This window comes from Nuphar pumila, chromosome 10 (assembly GCF_984573655.1).
Source record: "Nuphar pumila chromosome 10, dmNupPumi1.hap1.1, whole genome shotgun sequence".
In the NCBI taxonomy this organism is placed as follows: Eukaryota; Viridiplantae; Streptophyta; class Magnoliopsida; order Nymphaeales; family Nymphaeaceae; genus Nuphar; species Nuphar pumila.
Window position 1 is genome coordinate 111,891,803 of NC_143258.1, and position 15,525 is coordinate 111,907,327.

The 15,525-nt window shown below is 36.5% G+C and overlaps 1 protein-coding gene across 1 annotated transcript; it reads right to left on the reverse strand.

Annotated features, from left to right (window-relative positions):
- Nucleotides 1-12,073: 12,073 nt before the first annotated feature.
- On the reverse strand, nt 12,074-12,982 carry LOC149827933 (uncharacterized). The gene has a single exon (XM_090018293.1). It carries the CDS (start codon nt 12,947-12,949, stop codon nt 12,452-12,454), a length of 498 nt encoding a protein of 165 aa, XP_089874419.1. The 5' UTR covers nt 12,950-12,982; the 3' UTR covers nt 12,074-12,451.
- Nucleotides 12,983-15,525: the final 2,543 nt, after the last annotated feature.

A 15,525-nucleotide genomic window follows, 5' to 3' on the forward strand; every position in this document is an offset into this window, starting at 1 on the left:
GAAGACAAATAGAGAGGGGGGGGGGGTCTCCACCTGAGGGGTCGCCGAACAAGGGATGCCGGTGGCAGTCAGGAAATATAGCAGAGAGAGAGAGAGAGGACATGCGGCCGGTTGGGGGCCGACGGGAGGAGGGCCGGGGGGCGACGAGAGGCAGATTAGGGGGGCGATGGTAGGCAAGCCGGGGGCGACGGGTGGCAGGCTGAGGAAACACGGCGTAGATGAAATAGAAAAGAGAAAGAAAGGGGAAAAATTAGAGATTTACAGGAAAATTAGTGCCGAATTTGTAAAGGCCAAATTCTGTCGCTACGCCATCGCTAATGGGTGACGACTTAGCGATGAAATACTTCTGTCGTTGATCCATCGCTAAGTTGCAACGAATATGGTGATAAAATAAAATCCATCGCTAATTTGTTGCTACTTTGCGATGGATTATCGACAGAATACTTTCTGTTGCTAAAATTACAAATAATCGATATTTTAGCGACAAATATCTTTTTCTCACTAATCTGTCGGTACTTTACGATGGATTTTTTTTGTCGCAAACGGTCGTAGCTAATTAGGGTATCTCTTGTAGTGTATGTAACACTAAGTATTATACGTGCATACATGGTTCAGTAATATAAGTATTTGTTAAGTGTAGACGATTTGATCTGGAGTTGCGAAGAGAACTTCCACATCTCACTAATGCAGAAGTACAAAAAAAATGCGAAAATAAGTTTGTGGCATGGTTGAAAGAGTTGGTAAGGATGATGACATACATTCTTTCCGTGTAAACAACAATAAGTTACTTAATTGGTCGTAATCACAATCATTATTTATGCTTGTAGGTCCGCCATGGTGATGTTAAAGATCAAGGAATATGTGATTTACAAAATGGTCTGACCAAAGTTGTGCAATGTTACAATGAGTACATCATAAATGGTTATCGATTCCATACAAAAGACTACGGTGTAAATAAGTCAACGATGAATAGTGGCGTGTGCATCAAGGGTAGCAGCTATGGTGAAAATAAATATGACTACTACAGTGTTATAGAAGAAATAATGGAGTTGACTTACTTAGGCATAAATAGTAGGGTAACTTTATTCAAGTGTCATTGGTTTGATCCCACAACAACAAGAGTTGACAAAGCCTCATGCATTATGAAGGTGAATCATAAATCAAGGTTTGGAACATATGAACCATTCATATTAGCCTCGCAAGCTCAACAAGTTTACTATACTTCATATCTGAGTACAAGGAACTCAGATAGAAATGAATGGTGGGCAATTTGCAAGGTTAAGTCTAAACTATACCCCGAGTATGATCAATTACAGGAAGACAAGTTAACTGAAGAGAGTGATTACTATCAATCAGATGATATGTATAACTTCTCTTATGGTCACGATGTTGCACATGGTATACATGTCATATCTCCATTGTTCGATGGCACATGCATGGAAAAATGTAATCCAAATGATATACCAAGTGGATGGGCGACCAATAAAGAAGAAGAAGATGACAAAGAGGAGGAGGAAGAAGAAAAATATGAAATTCAAACAAGTGATGAGGAAGCATTCTCGAGCTAGTGAAATACATCTTGTAATACATACCTCTATTTGATTTGAATTATTTGAATGTATTGCAATGACTTGAATGTATTATAATGTTTGAATGTAGTGCATGAAGTTATTTTCAATTTGATTATGTATCTTCGATAGGTATAGAGTTATGATTTGAATATATTGCAATGATTTGAATGTATTGCAATATTTAAATGTCTTGCATGAAGTTATTTTTTATTTGATTATGTATCCATGAAGATATAGAGTTATGTAACTGATCCAATTGTATTGTAAGTTAAGGATAAGTTCTCCATGATTAGCAAGTAATGGCATATCTTATGTTTTAATGTATTACAATATTTGATGTGAATGATTTAAAGGTATTGCAATGTTTGAATGTATTGCATGACAGTTTTTATTCTTTGATTTTGTAACTTCGATATGTATAGAGTTATAATTTGAATGTATTGTGACGTGTTTGAATGATTTGAATGTATTGCAATATTTGAATGTCTTGCATGAAGTTATTTTTTATTTGATTATGTATCCATGAAGATATAAAGTTGTGTAACTGATCCAATTGTATTGCAAGTTAAGGATAAGTTATCCATGATTAGCAAGTGATGCCATATCTTATGTTTTAATGTATTGTAATATTTGATGTGAATGATTTGAATTATTTGAATGTATTGAAATGTATTGCAATGATTTAAAGGTATTGCAATATTTGGATGTATTGCATGACAATTTTTATTTGTTAGAATATGGTTCGTGGAGGTTACAGTGGTCGAGCACCCAGTGGTAGTCAGTCTCAGCTTTCTTCTTCACGGGCTGCTTTGATAGGTATATCATTTAACTAATTATATACTTGATTAGTTTAAATGCGCATTGTGTAAATTTCTAACTCATTTTTATATAGATGATGTTTCGCCTGCACATGACTCACCTATACCAGTGTTCATACAAGTCATGAGACAACGCTGGATGTAGGATCTTCTCAGTCTGACACACGATGTCTCATTCAAATAGTGTATATCAATAATCGACCGTAAGTATTTCATTTTCACTTATCCTATACTTATCTTATAAATATTGTATATTGATAGTTAATGTGTACTAGTTCATGTGCAACGCGATATTCAAGCCACAAGAAGTAATACGAGAGATTAGGCATTCACTAGTTCAATATCTACCAGAACCGATCGCTCAATGAAAAGAGTACCCGAAGGAGGTGTTGGACAGATTGTGGTCCTCATTCATGGTATATAATTGTTTCTCATAGTTAATGTGTTTCATATTTAATTTTTTGTTATAGTCATGTCTACTAACTTTCTGAAATTATTTGTAGGCTTCAAATCACTTCGCGACTACGATGGAAGAACAGAACGCGAGGAAGGTGTGACAGAAGGTGACTGCTAGTCGATTTGCAGACATGTTGAACAATATGAAGACTGCAACAAGAAAAGCATCTGGCGGGATAGATGATCCACTGCAGTGGAAGGGACATGACTCTCCTACTATCAGGTCAGATGTTTGGCATGTAATGTGCGACAAGTGAGCGGGGCATGGATTTCGAAATCGCTCAACAAAGGCTGCACAAAACCGAGTAAAGATACCTGATGCCCATCTATACACACGTGGATTTAGGACTTTTTGAAGCCACTTGAAGAAAATGGTAACTCATCAATATATATATATATATATATATATATATATATATATATATATATATATATATATATATATATATTATCAATTTTATAAGTATTGTTGCATACCTGTTAAATAATTTTTTTATCATTTAACTTCGCAGGAAGCAGAAAAAGGAGGCATTGTGTCATACAAGGATGTGTTTATTGAAACACATAAACGTAAGACCACAGAAGAGTTCGTATCAGAGAAGGCGAGAATGACAATGGTATGTATTTATTGTATTAATAAACATTGTAATATACAAGTTATTATAAACATTGTAATTCTTAATTATTAATCCATATTGTAATCATTACTTTGTAGGAGTCATACGAGCAACAGATGGTAGAGTGATATGTCGATGACTCCACTCAGCATCCGCCTTTTGATCCTGCAGCATGGGTGACTGCAACAGGTGAACCCAAAAAGGGTCGTGTGTTCAAGTTTAAGAGTAATATAAACACCTCACCAATCGTTGTCTCCTTTGGTCATGGCTCTCAGAGTTCTCCCACCAGCATCAACTCCAAGCATCCAACTGACCCGCCTAATTCTTGGGATGGTGTCCGCCAGCTTGTTAAGGACACAATGCATGACTATTTACATGAAGCAATTTTCGACGTTGTCCGTAATGAGTTGTGCAGCTTTTTTCGGGACAGGAGAACTTCGCCTACAGGTGTCTGACAGGCATAAAATGTTTCATGTCATTTATTTTATGTCGTTAGATTTCAAGCTAGTATATGCATGATTTCATCACATATGAGCATGATTTCATTACTATAAAAGTTTTTTACTGCCTTATAACACATACATGCATGATTTCATCACTATTAAAGATTTTTTACTACATTAGAACACATATAAGCATGATTCCATCACTATGAAAGTTTTTTCACTACCTTAGAACACATATATGCATGATTGAATCACTATGAAAGTTTTTTGACAACCTTAGAACACATATTTGCATGATTGAATCATTATGGATTTTTTTCTGTCAGCCTTAGAACACATCTAAATTCTGTTAATATCCTTCACTTTATTGTTAGCTAGACCATGTGTAATTCACTCATGTTACTTTGATTGCCTTAGCTTAGGTGCATTGCATATAATTTATTTTATTATATTTTGTTTATTAATACTAACATTTCTTTTCTCTTGTAGGATGTTGGAGATAATTAGTGTAGAGGAGCTGAAGGGACAAATTGAGACAATAAAGAAGATGACGCACCAAATCTTGGCGATGATTAGATTCATGTGTTGAATTTATTGTACCTTGTTGTTTCAAAAGAAACTCTTTTTAATTGTTCACTTGTAAATAATTAGAACTTGGCGAGGATTATAGTGGATTGATAAATTGTTTGTAGTTGCTTTGTATATGTATTTTTTATGTATAGTTTGTTTTTTATTCACAGGATATATAAATTGTATCACGAGAAATTTTTCTCGATATTTATATTTTAAACAATTTTTTTTTTAATTCTTTTTATTTTTTGTGATGGATTAGCGATGGATATTATCCGTCGCTAATTAGTATCAGCCTCCAATTTAGCGACGGATTAAGGATGAATATTTATCCATTGCGAAACTGAATCGGCCGATGTTTTGCGACGGATTGTAATCCATCACAATTCCGTCGCTATAATAGCGACGGATGCATATCTGTCGCAAACCCAAATCTCTGCAGCATTAACGACGACCTTGTGATGAATCATAGCATTTGCTAATTTGTCGCAATTTAGCGATGAAAGTAGCAACATCTATGTTCTGTTGCTAATTAGCGACTAGAAATTTGTGATGAAAGTTACTCGTCGCTACTCCGTTGCTAAAGTCTACAATGAGGCATTGGCGATGGATTAGCGACAGAATGCAGTCGTCGCTAATCTACAAATTTCTTGTAGTTTAAATCCTAGATCTAAAACATTTTTAAATTAAATCCCATATTCAAATCCATGTTTAACCTAACTTAATTAAATTTCAGATTTTTGTTATTTAGAGAAAAACTCAGATTTAAATAATTAAACCCTTTCTAGTGTTAACGTGTATTTGAAACCTCAGTTTTAATTAGCCTGCCCTTCAAATGATAGGATTGTATTTCACTACTTCTTGACATCATCCTTTAGACAATAGGTGTCAAAATCAGTTTGCCTCTTTCCAGGTACTGATAGCACTCAGAACGCTCGCTTGATATCCTTAATTCAGCTCTTTGTGGCTTCAAGGTCAGCCTTCTCGAAAAAAGTTGTTAGGTCGAACTTAAGAAATTTCTTGTATGTCACCACACCAGGGTTATGATTCGCACTTGGTGCGGGCTGACCATTCTGGTGTTGAATGTGGTTAGTGATCATGTGAGTCAGGTTGTTGAGGGCATTCATTAAGAAGTCCCTATGTTCCTGCCAGTTTTCTGGAGTGTTAATTTGGGAACGACAATACATCTATGAATCAGCCCAAAACAAATTTTTTATTAAGATATACCCTTAGGTCAAACCTACTCCTTAGGCTTAATCTCGCTATCGAAAAACAAGTGCAACAATCATGTACATTTAATCACTATAAATTGATTAATTTGAAATACTCCATACTACATATAACACATCAATAATTTTTATAATTACAATAAAATAAAGAAATAATGAGAAAACCTCTTATGGAGTGCAAATTTATGATTTATGGTACTGATTCTAACTCTACTCTGATACCAACTCTGTAACGACCCCAAACTCACCCTTAAAAATACGTGAGATTTTTTTTTTAAGAAACATACATTTTTAAATGATTTTGAAAACATACCCATGGATCTAGGGTACATCACAGATTTATACCCACCAACCAAACACCCATATCAAACCATGACTTAATTTAAAATATAATTTAATTAAAATCATCAACTTAATAAACTCAAACTATAAGTTTATAAGTTTAAAATCAATTCCCAACATAGTTAGAATCCCAGCATCCAAATCATAAATGTTGCCGCCTCCAGCAATCATTCTCGCCATCACATTGCTCAGCTAAGCCTGAGTCTCAACCTCTGAAAAAGAAAATTTTTAAAAACACGAGTGAGAATTGAAAGTGCTTTGTACGAAATCTCACATAATCCAACAGTAAGAAAAGAAACATACATCAAAGCAAACAGACGATTTAAGAAAGCCTTAAAGCACATTTTACCATTAAACCAAGCTTGCAACATAAACCAATTTATTAAAGGCAATCAAAAGCATATGCTATACAAACCAATGATTACATGAACCAATGCATAATGCATGAATGGCTTTTTATTTCATTAATAACCATTGTTTTTTAATGCAATTCAGTTAAGTTCTCATCTTGAAAAAATCTTATGGATGCTTCAAACGGGTTAAATTTTGAGATTCAAGGCAGTCTCCAACTGTATTTTAATCACACAATTGTATTTTATGAACTAGGTCTCACACTTGTTCTTCGACCGATGTCGAGCATTCTCATCCTAAGTCAAAACATCGGTCATCCTCACCCAATACTGAGATGACAAGGGCATCCTCACCATAGGCCACCATACTGGCATCATCAAGCATCCTCATCCTACCCAACCACCATCAAAGCATCCTCACGTTGGATGACCACCGTCGGAGCATCCTCACCCTAGATGGCACTACTTAGTATACCAAGACATCAAGTTATTACACTGTTCAAGTTTCTTATATTCCTTTAATTTATTATATATTCTTTCTACATGAACCCAGTGGATCTCAGTATCCATCACATGAACCTCCCCATGAATTATCAATTCAAACTTACGTATCATCATGTATTATGAATTCAAGCATGCACATCATCATCAATTCAAATATGCACATCATCATGCAGTATCTGATTGGGGCACATCATCATGCAGTATCTGATTGGGCTACCACCCCTACTCAGTCGTAGTAGTACAATATTGTACCACATGTGAAATTAAATCATAAACATTATTAAAACAACACATCAATGCATTTCACAATTATTATTTCAATAATATAACACAAACAGATAGCCTTAAAAAGGCCCTCAAATGGCTCAACCATAGTCATTACACAACCTGTGTCATCTAAACAAAACACAGTCTCATATAAATACCTACCTCACATGAATAAAAATATATTAAAGTATATTCACATCAAATCACACGGGATAAAACATAAAGTCATATTTTATGCTAAACATAGTCAAAATAACCTAGATTATGAACCAAATTGCATCAATCGGTTTCATGCACCATACAACCAAAAAATCATTTTTTTTAATTTCAAACCTTAAATCTATTTTTATAATCATATCCAGCAAAATTAATTGATTTACATAGCAAAATCTCAGATTTTACATATTTAAGCAAAACTTCTAATTTACTAACAAAATCTCATATTTTAAATCATGTTTGACAATATTCAAATTTTATTTAGTTTAAATCCTAGATCTAAATCATTTTTAAATTAAATCCCATGTTTAACCAAACTTAAACTTAATTAAATTTCAGATTTTTGTTATTCAGAGAAAAACTCATATTTAAATAATTAAACCTTTTCTAGTGTTAACATGTATTTGAAACCTCAGTTTTAATTAAATCCACTTCAGATTTCAGATTTAACGTGTATCTGCAAATACACGTTTAACTAGATCAATAAAGCTCAGATGGGTGTTCAAGCTAGCACCAGATTTATTAATCAACCAAAAATTAGATTTACTAAGTAAAAACTTCAATTTTTAATCAATTTTGAATCCAGATTTAAGTAATTAAACTCCAGATTTAAATATATAATTAAATTAAACTTGAACTCACTTAATTAAATTCAGATTTAACCAATTAAATAAAAATTCAGATTTTCACTTAATTTAAAACCAGATTTGATAAATCAAGAAAAACTCTGGTTTATTAAATCCAAAACCAGATTTAGATTAATCAACTAAAAACTCAGGTTTTATTAACTCTAACTCCAAATTTATTTATCAAATAAAAACTCAAATTTTTTTAAAATTTAATATTATACTTAAATAATCCAAAAACTCAAATTTTATTAAATCTTCAAAACACAAAAAAAGTTAATCAAGAATACTCAGATTTAACTAAACCAAAAATCGGTTTTTAACAAATCAGATAAAAACTCAGATTTTTATAATCAAATACAAACATAAATCATGTTTTAAGCAAGATTTCAGGTTCATGTATTAAATCCAGATTTTAAGCCTTAAAATATATTTCTGATTTAAAGCCTATTCAATTTAAATCTAAAATCAAAAATACAAATTTAAGATCAACCTAAAAATCAGATTTAACTTAATCAATTAAAAACTCAAATTTCTAATTAATTCCAAAACCAGATTTAACAAATCAAGAAAAACTCAGATTTTCTTAATTAACCACAATAAAAGTAATTAACACGCATAGGCTGAGACGGTTCTCTATATTTTTCCTTTTTTTGTTCTCAATCAGTCCAAGATCCAACTTGCAACTAGGTTTGGGCGGATCTTCGGGTTCAATCCTAAACCCAACATCAACATACCCAAACCGATGATGCTATCAATCCATCCAGAATAACCAATAATAAGCCCTCAAAACGGATTTGAGATTCGGTCCAACGTGACCCTCAAAACCGACCCGCCTTCAGCTCAAGAAATCCAATACGAACCCTTAAACAAGCAGAACATCTAAAAAAAATGGTACATAAACATGAGAGAAAATAGGTACAGGATAAATCCAGAAAAAAAAATTGTACTTAACCTGAACAATAAAGATCCGTGTGTGCAACATTAAACCGATGCATGAATAACTAATAATTTGTGCATGCATTATCAAACTAATACATGAACTAGATTTGCAAAAATCGGTACAAGCTAAATCTGTACCAAAACATAACCTAGCAGAGATGGGTACATAAAAATTAAAGACTGAACATGGACATATACTATCAATAAAAATATGTACATGCTCTAAAAGACTCCAAAATGCATGAACCAGACCCGTTTTTTATTTGCTTAAACCTTATATCTGATTTGATCCGTGCTAATCCCTTCACTTATCAATAGGGATGGCAGTGGACTGGGGCGGGGGACAAGGTCTCCACCCCCTGCTCTGTCTCAAAATCCTGCCCTCGATCACCGCCTCCATCCTCACACGGGTCTTGATTTTAACCTCTATCCTTCTCCTCCATCCCCGTTTCATGTCCTCCGTCCCCGGTCCAAATGGGGCTAGGTGGGGTGGGCCCCCGTTTTCTCTCAGTCCAGTGTCATCCCTAAAGATGGATCGGGAACGAGATGGTACAGGGCAAGACGGGGGACGGGGCGGGGCGAGGAAAAGCGTAAGTCTATCCCTGCTTCCATCCCCGCACGGGTTTTGATTTTAACCTCCATCCCCGTTTCATGTCCTCCATCCCCGATCCAAACTGCCATCTTTACTTATCGAACTATGAGAGAGTAGTCGTACCTTGGTTGATATTGAATCGAAGAAATCCAACAGGGCTCCACAGCAAGGATCGGTGGCCTCCTCTCCCAAGTTCTCTAAAACCGGCAATGGGTAGCCCCTTCTCTCTTCTGTCTATCTCTTGCTCCCTCTCTCAAAAACGTGATCATGAGAGAGAGAGAGAGAGAGAGAGAGAGAGTATATAAATAGGTTGGGGTCTCCCACCCAACGTAGGTCTACTTTTATAATTTCCTTTCAAATTAATAAACCAATAAGTATTCTATCAACTTTCCTAATAGCTTCATAATGTTAGTGGCTTCCAAATTATGCCCTATAATATTTAGCTTCTAATTAAAACAATTACTTTAATAGTTTCTCAATTAAGCTATTTTCTAATTAGGTTACAGGTACTAGTTCTGAGTTATGAATCTTTCCCATTAGGTCCACGATCCATCTAGGGTCCAACGAAGGTTTTAATCCCTATTACTCACTTAAATAATATTAATTTATTATTTTACCCCTGAAATTGCATAAAATGTTATTAATTAAATGTTTTTTTTAAATCTTGAAATTTACGAGGTCTTACACATATAGCAACATATTTAAAGGATAAATATGAGCTGATCGATCATCGATGCCAGTGGAAAGGAGTGGCGTTCATCTTCAGCGATATGGCACCATTGGTGTAAAGCGTGGCCTTTTATAGTAAAGGACAGAATTTTTTAAGGTAAAACTACTCCTACCAGTTCCATACTCATGGTTAAATTCAAGCGGTCTGATCGAACAATTTCTTGGCTTAAACTTGTGCCATCTGCTCGTCCAGACCTTATTGTTCAGATGAGGGACGATATCTCATCGCCCTAACGTAATATTTTCGACCTAACATTTTTAATAAATTTTACATTCCTCTAAAAATTGATAAATACATATTTTTCAGCATCGTTTATCTTATTTAGATTTTTATTCATATGTATGTTTTTTATGCTGATATTTTTATCAAGATTTTCTCAAGAAAATTCGTTTTTTTCAAATTCTCACAAGACTTTCACCATCACAAGAATTGTGGCATTAATAGCTAAACCATGTTTGGAAGCTTGAAAAATTCTCAAGGGAAAAGAAAAAAAAATCTATAAGAAGTTTTGATATGATGACTTTTCTAAATAAAAAATTTTCACTTGTTTGTGTAGCATGAGAATAACAGAGTGAAAATGTGAGGAAAAATGAGAGGAAGGGAGTGAGGGTCAATCAGCCCCTTCTCAGAGAGAGAGAGAAGTGGTTGACCACACCCAAGAGAGAGATGAAAATGGTGGTGGGTAGGAGAAAAATGAAGATGAAGAAGGGTCTTATTGTGGCTGCTCATGGGATGAGATGTGTTGTGGGTGAATGGCTGCCTTGATCCAAAAAGAATTTTCATAGAAAAAATTCTACCACCCTTCAAGTGAAGGAATTTTTCCTATCAAAAATCACACTTTTTAGAAAAAAATTTCTTGCAAAAAAATTCTTTTGTTTGGAACGGTTGGAAAAGTTACCATTTTTTCTTTCCTACTATTTTCTCGCTTTCAAATGTGCTCGCACCAATTAATTGCCTCTTCTTTTCCACCTTTCTGTTCTTTTCCCAACAATCCATAAAAGAAAATTTGGTGAAATTTTTCCCTAGCTAGCATCAGTTCACTCTGTTTGGGCAACCCTTTTCCACTCATCTCCTATGTTATCTATTATCGCCATGCCTTTTTTTGGATCAAATCTGACCCCATAAATGGATTCACCGTGGTTCATTAATAGGACTTAGAAAACTTTAGTTCATGTTTTTTTACGAAAAAAGTATTTATTTTTAAATAAAAATGTGTTTTTTTTGCCATTGATTTTTGAATCGCCAATAAATCCGGCACACAAGTCGGATTCTAGTTATTCGAACGACGATCTTCACTAAATGGATGATGTAGATCAAATCCAAGGAGTGCTGTTTGATTAAAACAACTTGGATGACTTTGGAGATGCTTAGAATTGAATTGCTATTTGAGAGTCTTGAATTGAGATGGAAAGACCATTTCCATGTGTTGCCAAAAGATGACTTAGCCAAACCGTGGCATTGAGGATGGGGTTGCCAAAAACAACTTCTTATAAATGATGTTGGAGTGTGGTATTGGGGGCTGACAACTCTCTTTCCAATGCACTATTTTGGCAACACCATAACAGAGAGCATGAGAATTAACACCTCCCATTCAAAACATGGATACAAAGGGATTGGATCCAGTATGCCACTTTTATGGATTTTGGCTGTTTTTACCTGATCCGTTTGCATCCCTAATTCAAGGCTCCAAACAAGATTAGGAAAGCACTAGCTCCCAGGGGTATATCGGTAAGAAAAAGAAAGATTGGAAATAAATTCGTCAATTTTGGTAACGAGATGGTTCTTGAGGGAATATGCAGCCAACAGCTCTGAATTCGGAAAGCATGGAGTTACCATTTTTACAGGAGGTCTGTAATTATACAAAATAGTCCACCCAAAATGTCATATCTACCCCCAAGGCTGACTAAGTTAAACCTTTAGTAACACCAATGAGTCATACACACATGACACACACCCGGGCCTCACTTTTATAAACAACCAGGGGTGGAACCGTCCACCAGATAAAATAAAAGAAAAGAAAAAAAAGAAAATGCCAACCAGAGAACAGCTTCCTATTTGCAACGAGATTTGCACTGTGTTTCCCTTCAAGCCGATCCATCATGAAAACAGAAGAGAGGGAGAGAAAGAAAAATTAAGAATAAGACAAAAAGAACCCTGCATCACCACTCTATCTACCTAAACGCCCCTGGCGAGCATATCCTGGAACCTCCTGTAAGACTCCTGCTTCTCCAGCCGGAACCGCTCGTGGAAGGTGGCGATGAAGGCGTCGGCGAGCCGGTCGATCTCGTTGGCCTCCGTGCTCCCGCCAGACTTCGCGGCCACCGCCTTGCAGCAGCTCGCCGGAGCGGCGGCGGGATCGTCCTCCTCGACGTCGACGTCGTCGGCCGGAAGGAAAGCTGAGTTCCAGGTAGAATCGTAGTAAAAGAGGGCATCGTGGTGGGCCTTCTGGAAGCTTCCTTCCAGGGCGTCGGGGATGGGCAGCACGTGCGTGGGAGGCCAGTAGGCACGTGCATGAAGAGCCATCCTCGCTTCCTCCTCCCCACGCCTCCTCCGACGACGACTCAGGAGGAGGTGCTCTACCACCTTGGAGACGGCCTGGAGGACTCTCCACACGTTCCGAGCCATGCGGACGGAGCTCCGCCTACTCAGCGTCCTCTTCTTCACCATCATCATCTCTCTCTCTCTCTCTCTCTCTCTCTCTCTCTCTGGACCGCGCTCACTCACTACGGTGCCTCTCGTTTTTTATGGTCGGCGGAGAACGAAACTGCCCCCCGTTTTGGAGATATTACGATTTGGCCACTACGGTGAATGTCTGGGACCCGCCAACTTGATGGGTCCGTGGGTCGGTTAGGTGGCGGTTGAGCCCGTGTCAGACTCATGACTTCTGTGGCAGGGGGTAGGGTGTAACCGGGTCAGATTCGGATATTGGATTCAGTAACTGGGTGAACCCAACCTACCTAATCGGATATTGCCCAATTGGTTTCTTACTTTCTGATGTAAAAACAAAATACTTAATCTGGATCGAACTAACTTAAACAGTACATGATCAAATTCAAATGCAATACTCTGTACCGGATACCAATCTGTTAATCAGTCGGATATATTTGTTTTTTCTATTGAATCTGACTAAATGGGTTAAGACTCGGCCAGAAATCCAAGATATCCCTAGCAGGAAGATAGGAAGACTGACAGACAATGGAATGTCCCAGTGGATTTTGTTTTATCACGGGTTGGATCCAGTAGATCGAGTTTGTACATATCTGTTGGATCATTGTTCATTGCTTCATTTGAGTCTGGAATATCATAACCAGGTCTTCCCCTGGAGGAGCTTGGATACTACTTAATCCAACTATCGGATTGGACTCCTGTCTGTTCTGATCTCATTCCAAAAACTTGTTCTGTTGTGAAGTTATTGGATCTTGGATCACTGTTGAACCTGCATGTGGAATATCATAACCTAGATCTGAACCGTCTTGGATGATGCCTGATCCAACCATCTATGCGGCAGCCCAGCTATAAATCCTGAATCCAATATTTAAGTATGGGGCTGAACTACGGGTCTTGCATGAAACAGCAAATGCACTAAAATATCAGGTGTAAAAATTGGATTTGGGTTCGGACCGAAGACACCATCCGAAAATATTGGATCTCATCCAAGCTATTGTTCATAATAAATTACTTAAGCATGGATTTCCTAAGAAATTCAAATTGCATATAATGTTGATGTTTATAGTTAAATGTTTTTATTTTGGGGGTCCACCTGGATGGCTAGGTCAGAAAAAAAATCTTATTTTGACAATATAAAATAGAACTTGAGAATAGGGATGGCAGTGGACCGGGGGGAAATGGGCCCCCGCCCCGCCTCGTCCTGTTTGGACCGAGGAAGGAGGACATGAAATGGAGATGGAGGTGGGGATGAAGGTTAAAATCAAAACCCGTATGGGGATGGACTTACGCTTTCCTCGGCCCCATCTACGTCCTAATCCCCACCTTGCCCTGTCCCCAATCCTTCTTTAAGGATGTCCATGGATTGAGGGGAAATGGGGCTCCACCCTACCTTGCCCCATTTGGACCGGAGATGGAGGACATGAAACAGGGATGGAGGTTAAAATCAAAACCCATGCGAGGATGGAGGGCAGGATTTTGAGACGGGGCGGGGGTGGAGACCTTGTCCCCCGCCACCGCCCCGACATCCCTACTGTACAAGAGGGGACATTGAAAATGATAAGCTATGAAAAAAAGAAAAAAAGAAAAAATCAGTAAATGGAAGTGTGTAAAACAGTCCAAATTTGTTTTGTTTTGTTTTGAAAAAAAAGCACTACATGAATAAACTCGAAAACAGTGTGTGCTTTACCTTTTCCTCATTATTTTTATAGGACTAACTTTTACATTAAAAATAAGTGCAACTAAATAAAAAATGTTGGACCATATCAAATCTTCCAATCTTTGGTAGGAAAGAAAATAATCTTGGAAATTATTAATTTCCTCAGAACATACTGTGAAATATTACCATAATTTTGGAATCCTCATATCACCAAGACTATCGAAAAATTCAATATAAGTTGACAGCAAAGGAAGCATCATCTCTAGTAAATTTTCACCCAAATAGATTATTAAAGTTATCCTTTAGTAATAATAGGCAAGTCCTAACTAATCATATCTCCAAACCATCTTATACGGTTAGTGATTGGTGCTTTCTTAATTTGAATTTGCAGATGTATTCTATATAGTTTACTCAGCAGAAACATGCATTAAATTATGCATTTTTTCTTGTTCATATGTGTTTTAAGCCTATAAAAAACCAACAGCCCATATTGCACTAAAACTTTAGGATAAAAAAATCAATTTTTTTGGTTAAATTGGGCAATAGTTTTCAGTAAATAAGCAGTGATAAACACGTATACCGGTTTTGATTGAGGAAAAACACATCTGCAACTCATGTTTTTCTGAAGTGGTCAGGAAAAATTAGGAGATAAGATTGGTTAGGACTTGGGTATTACTCAAATTACCATTATTCCCTATTATTCAAAACAATTTTTTTTTTCTCCTCCAAAGGATAGTGAACATAAATTGTTGGTGTAGGATGAGATATTTTAAGTTATTCCTGTGAAATTCATTAGGGAAAAGGAGAAGGCGCCATTTTTCCTTGAATTGCATGCATGGAAAGAATTGAAATTATGGGTGGATAAGCTCCTTGTTATTGGTAAGCACTGAGGGAGACAGGTGGGGACGTACGGACTGACCCAGCA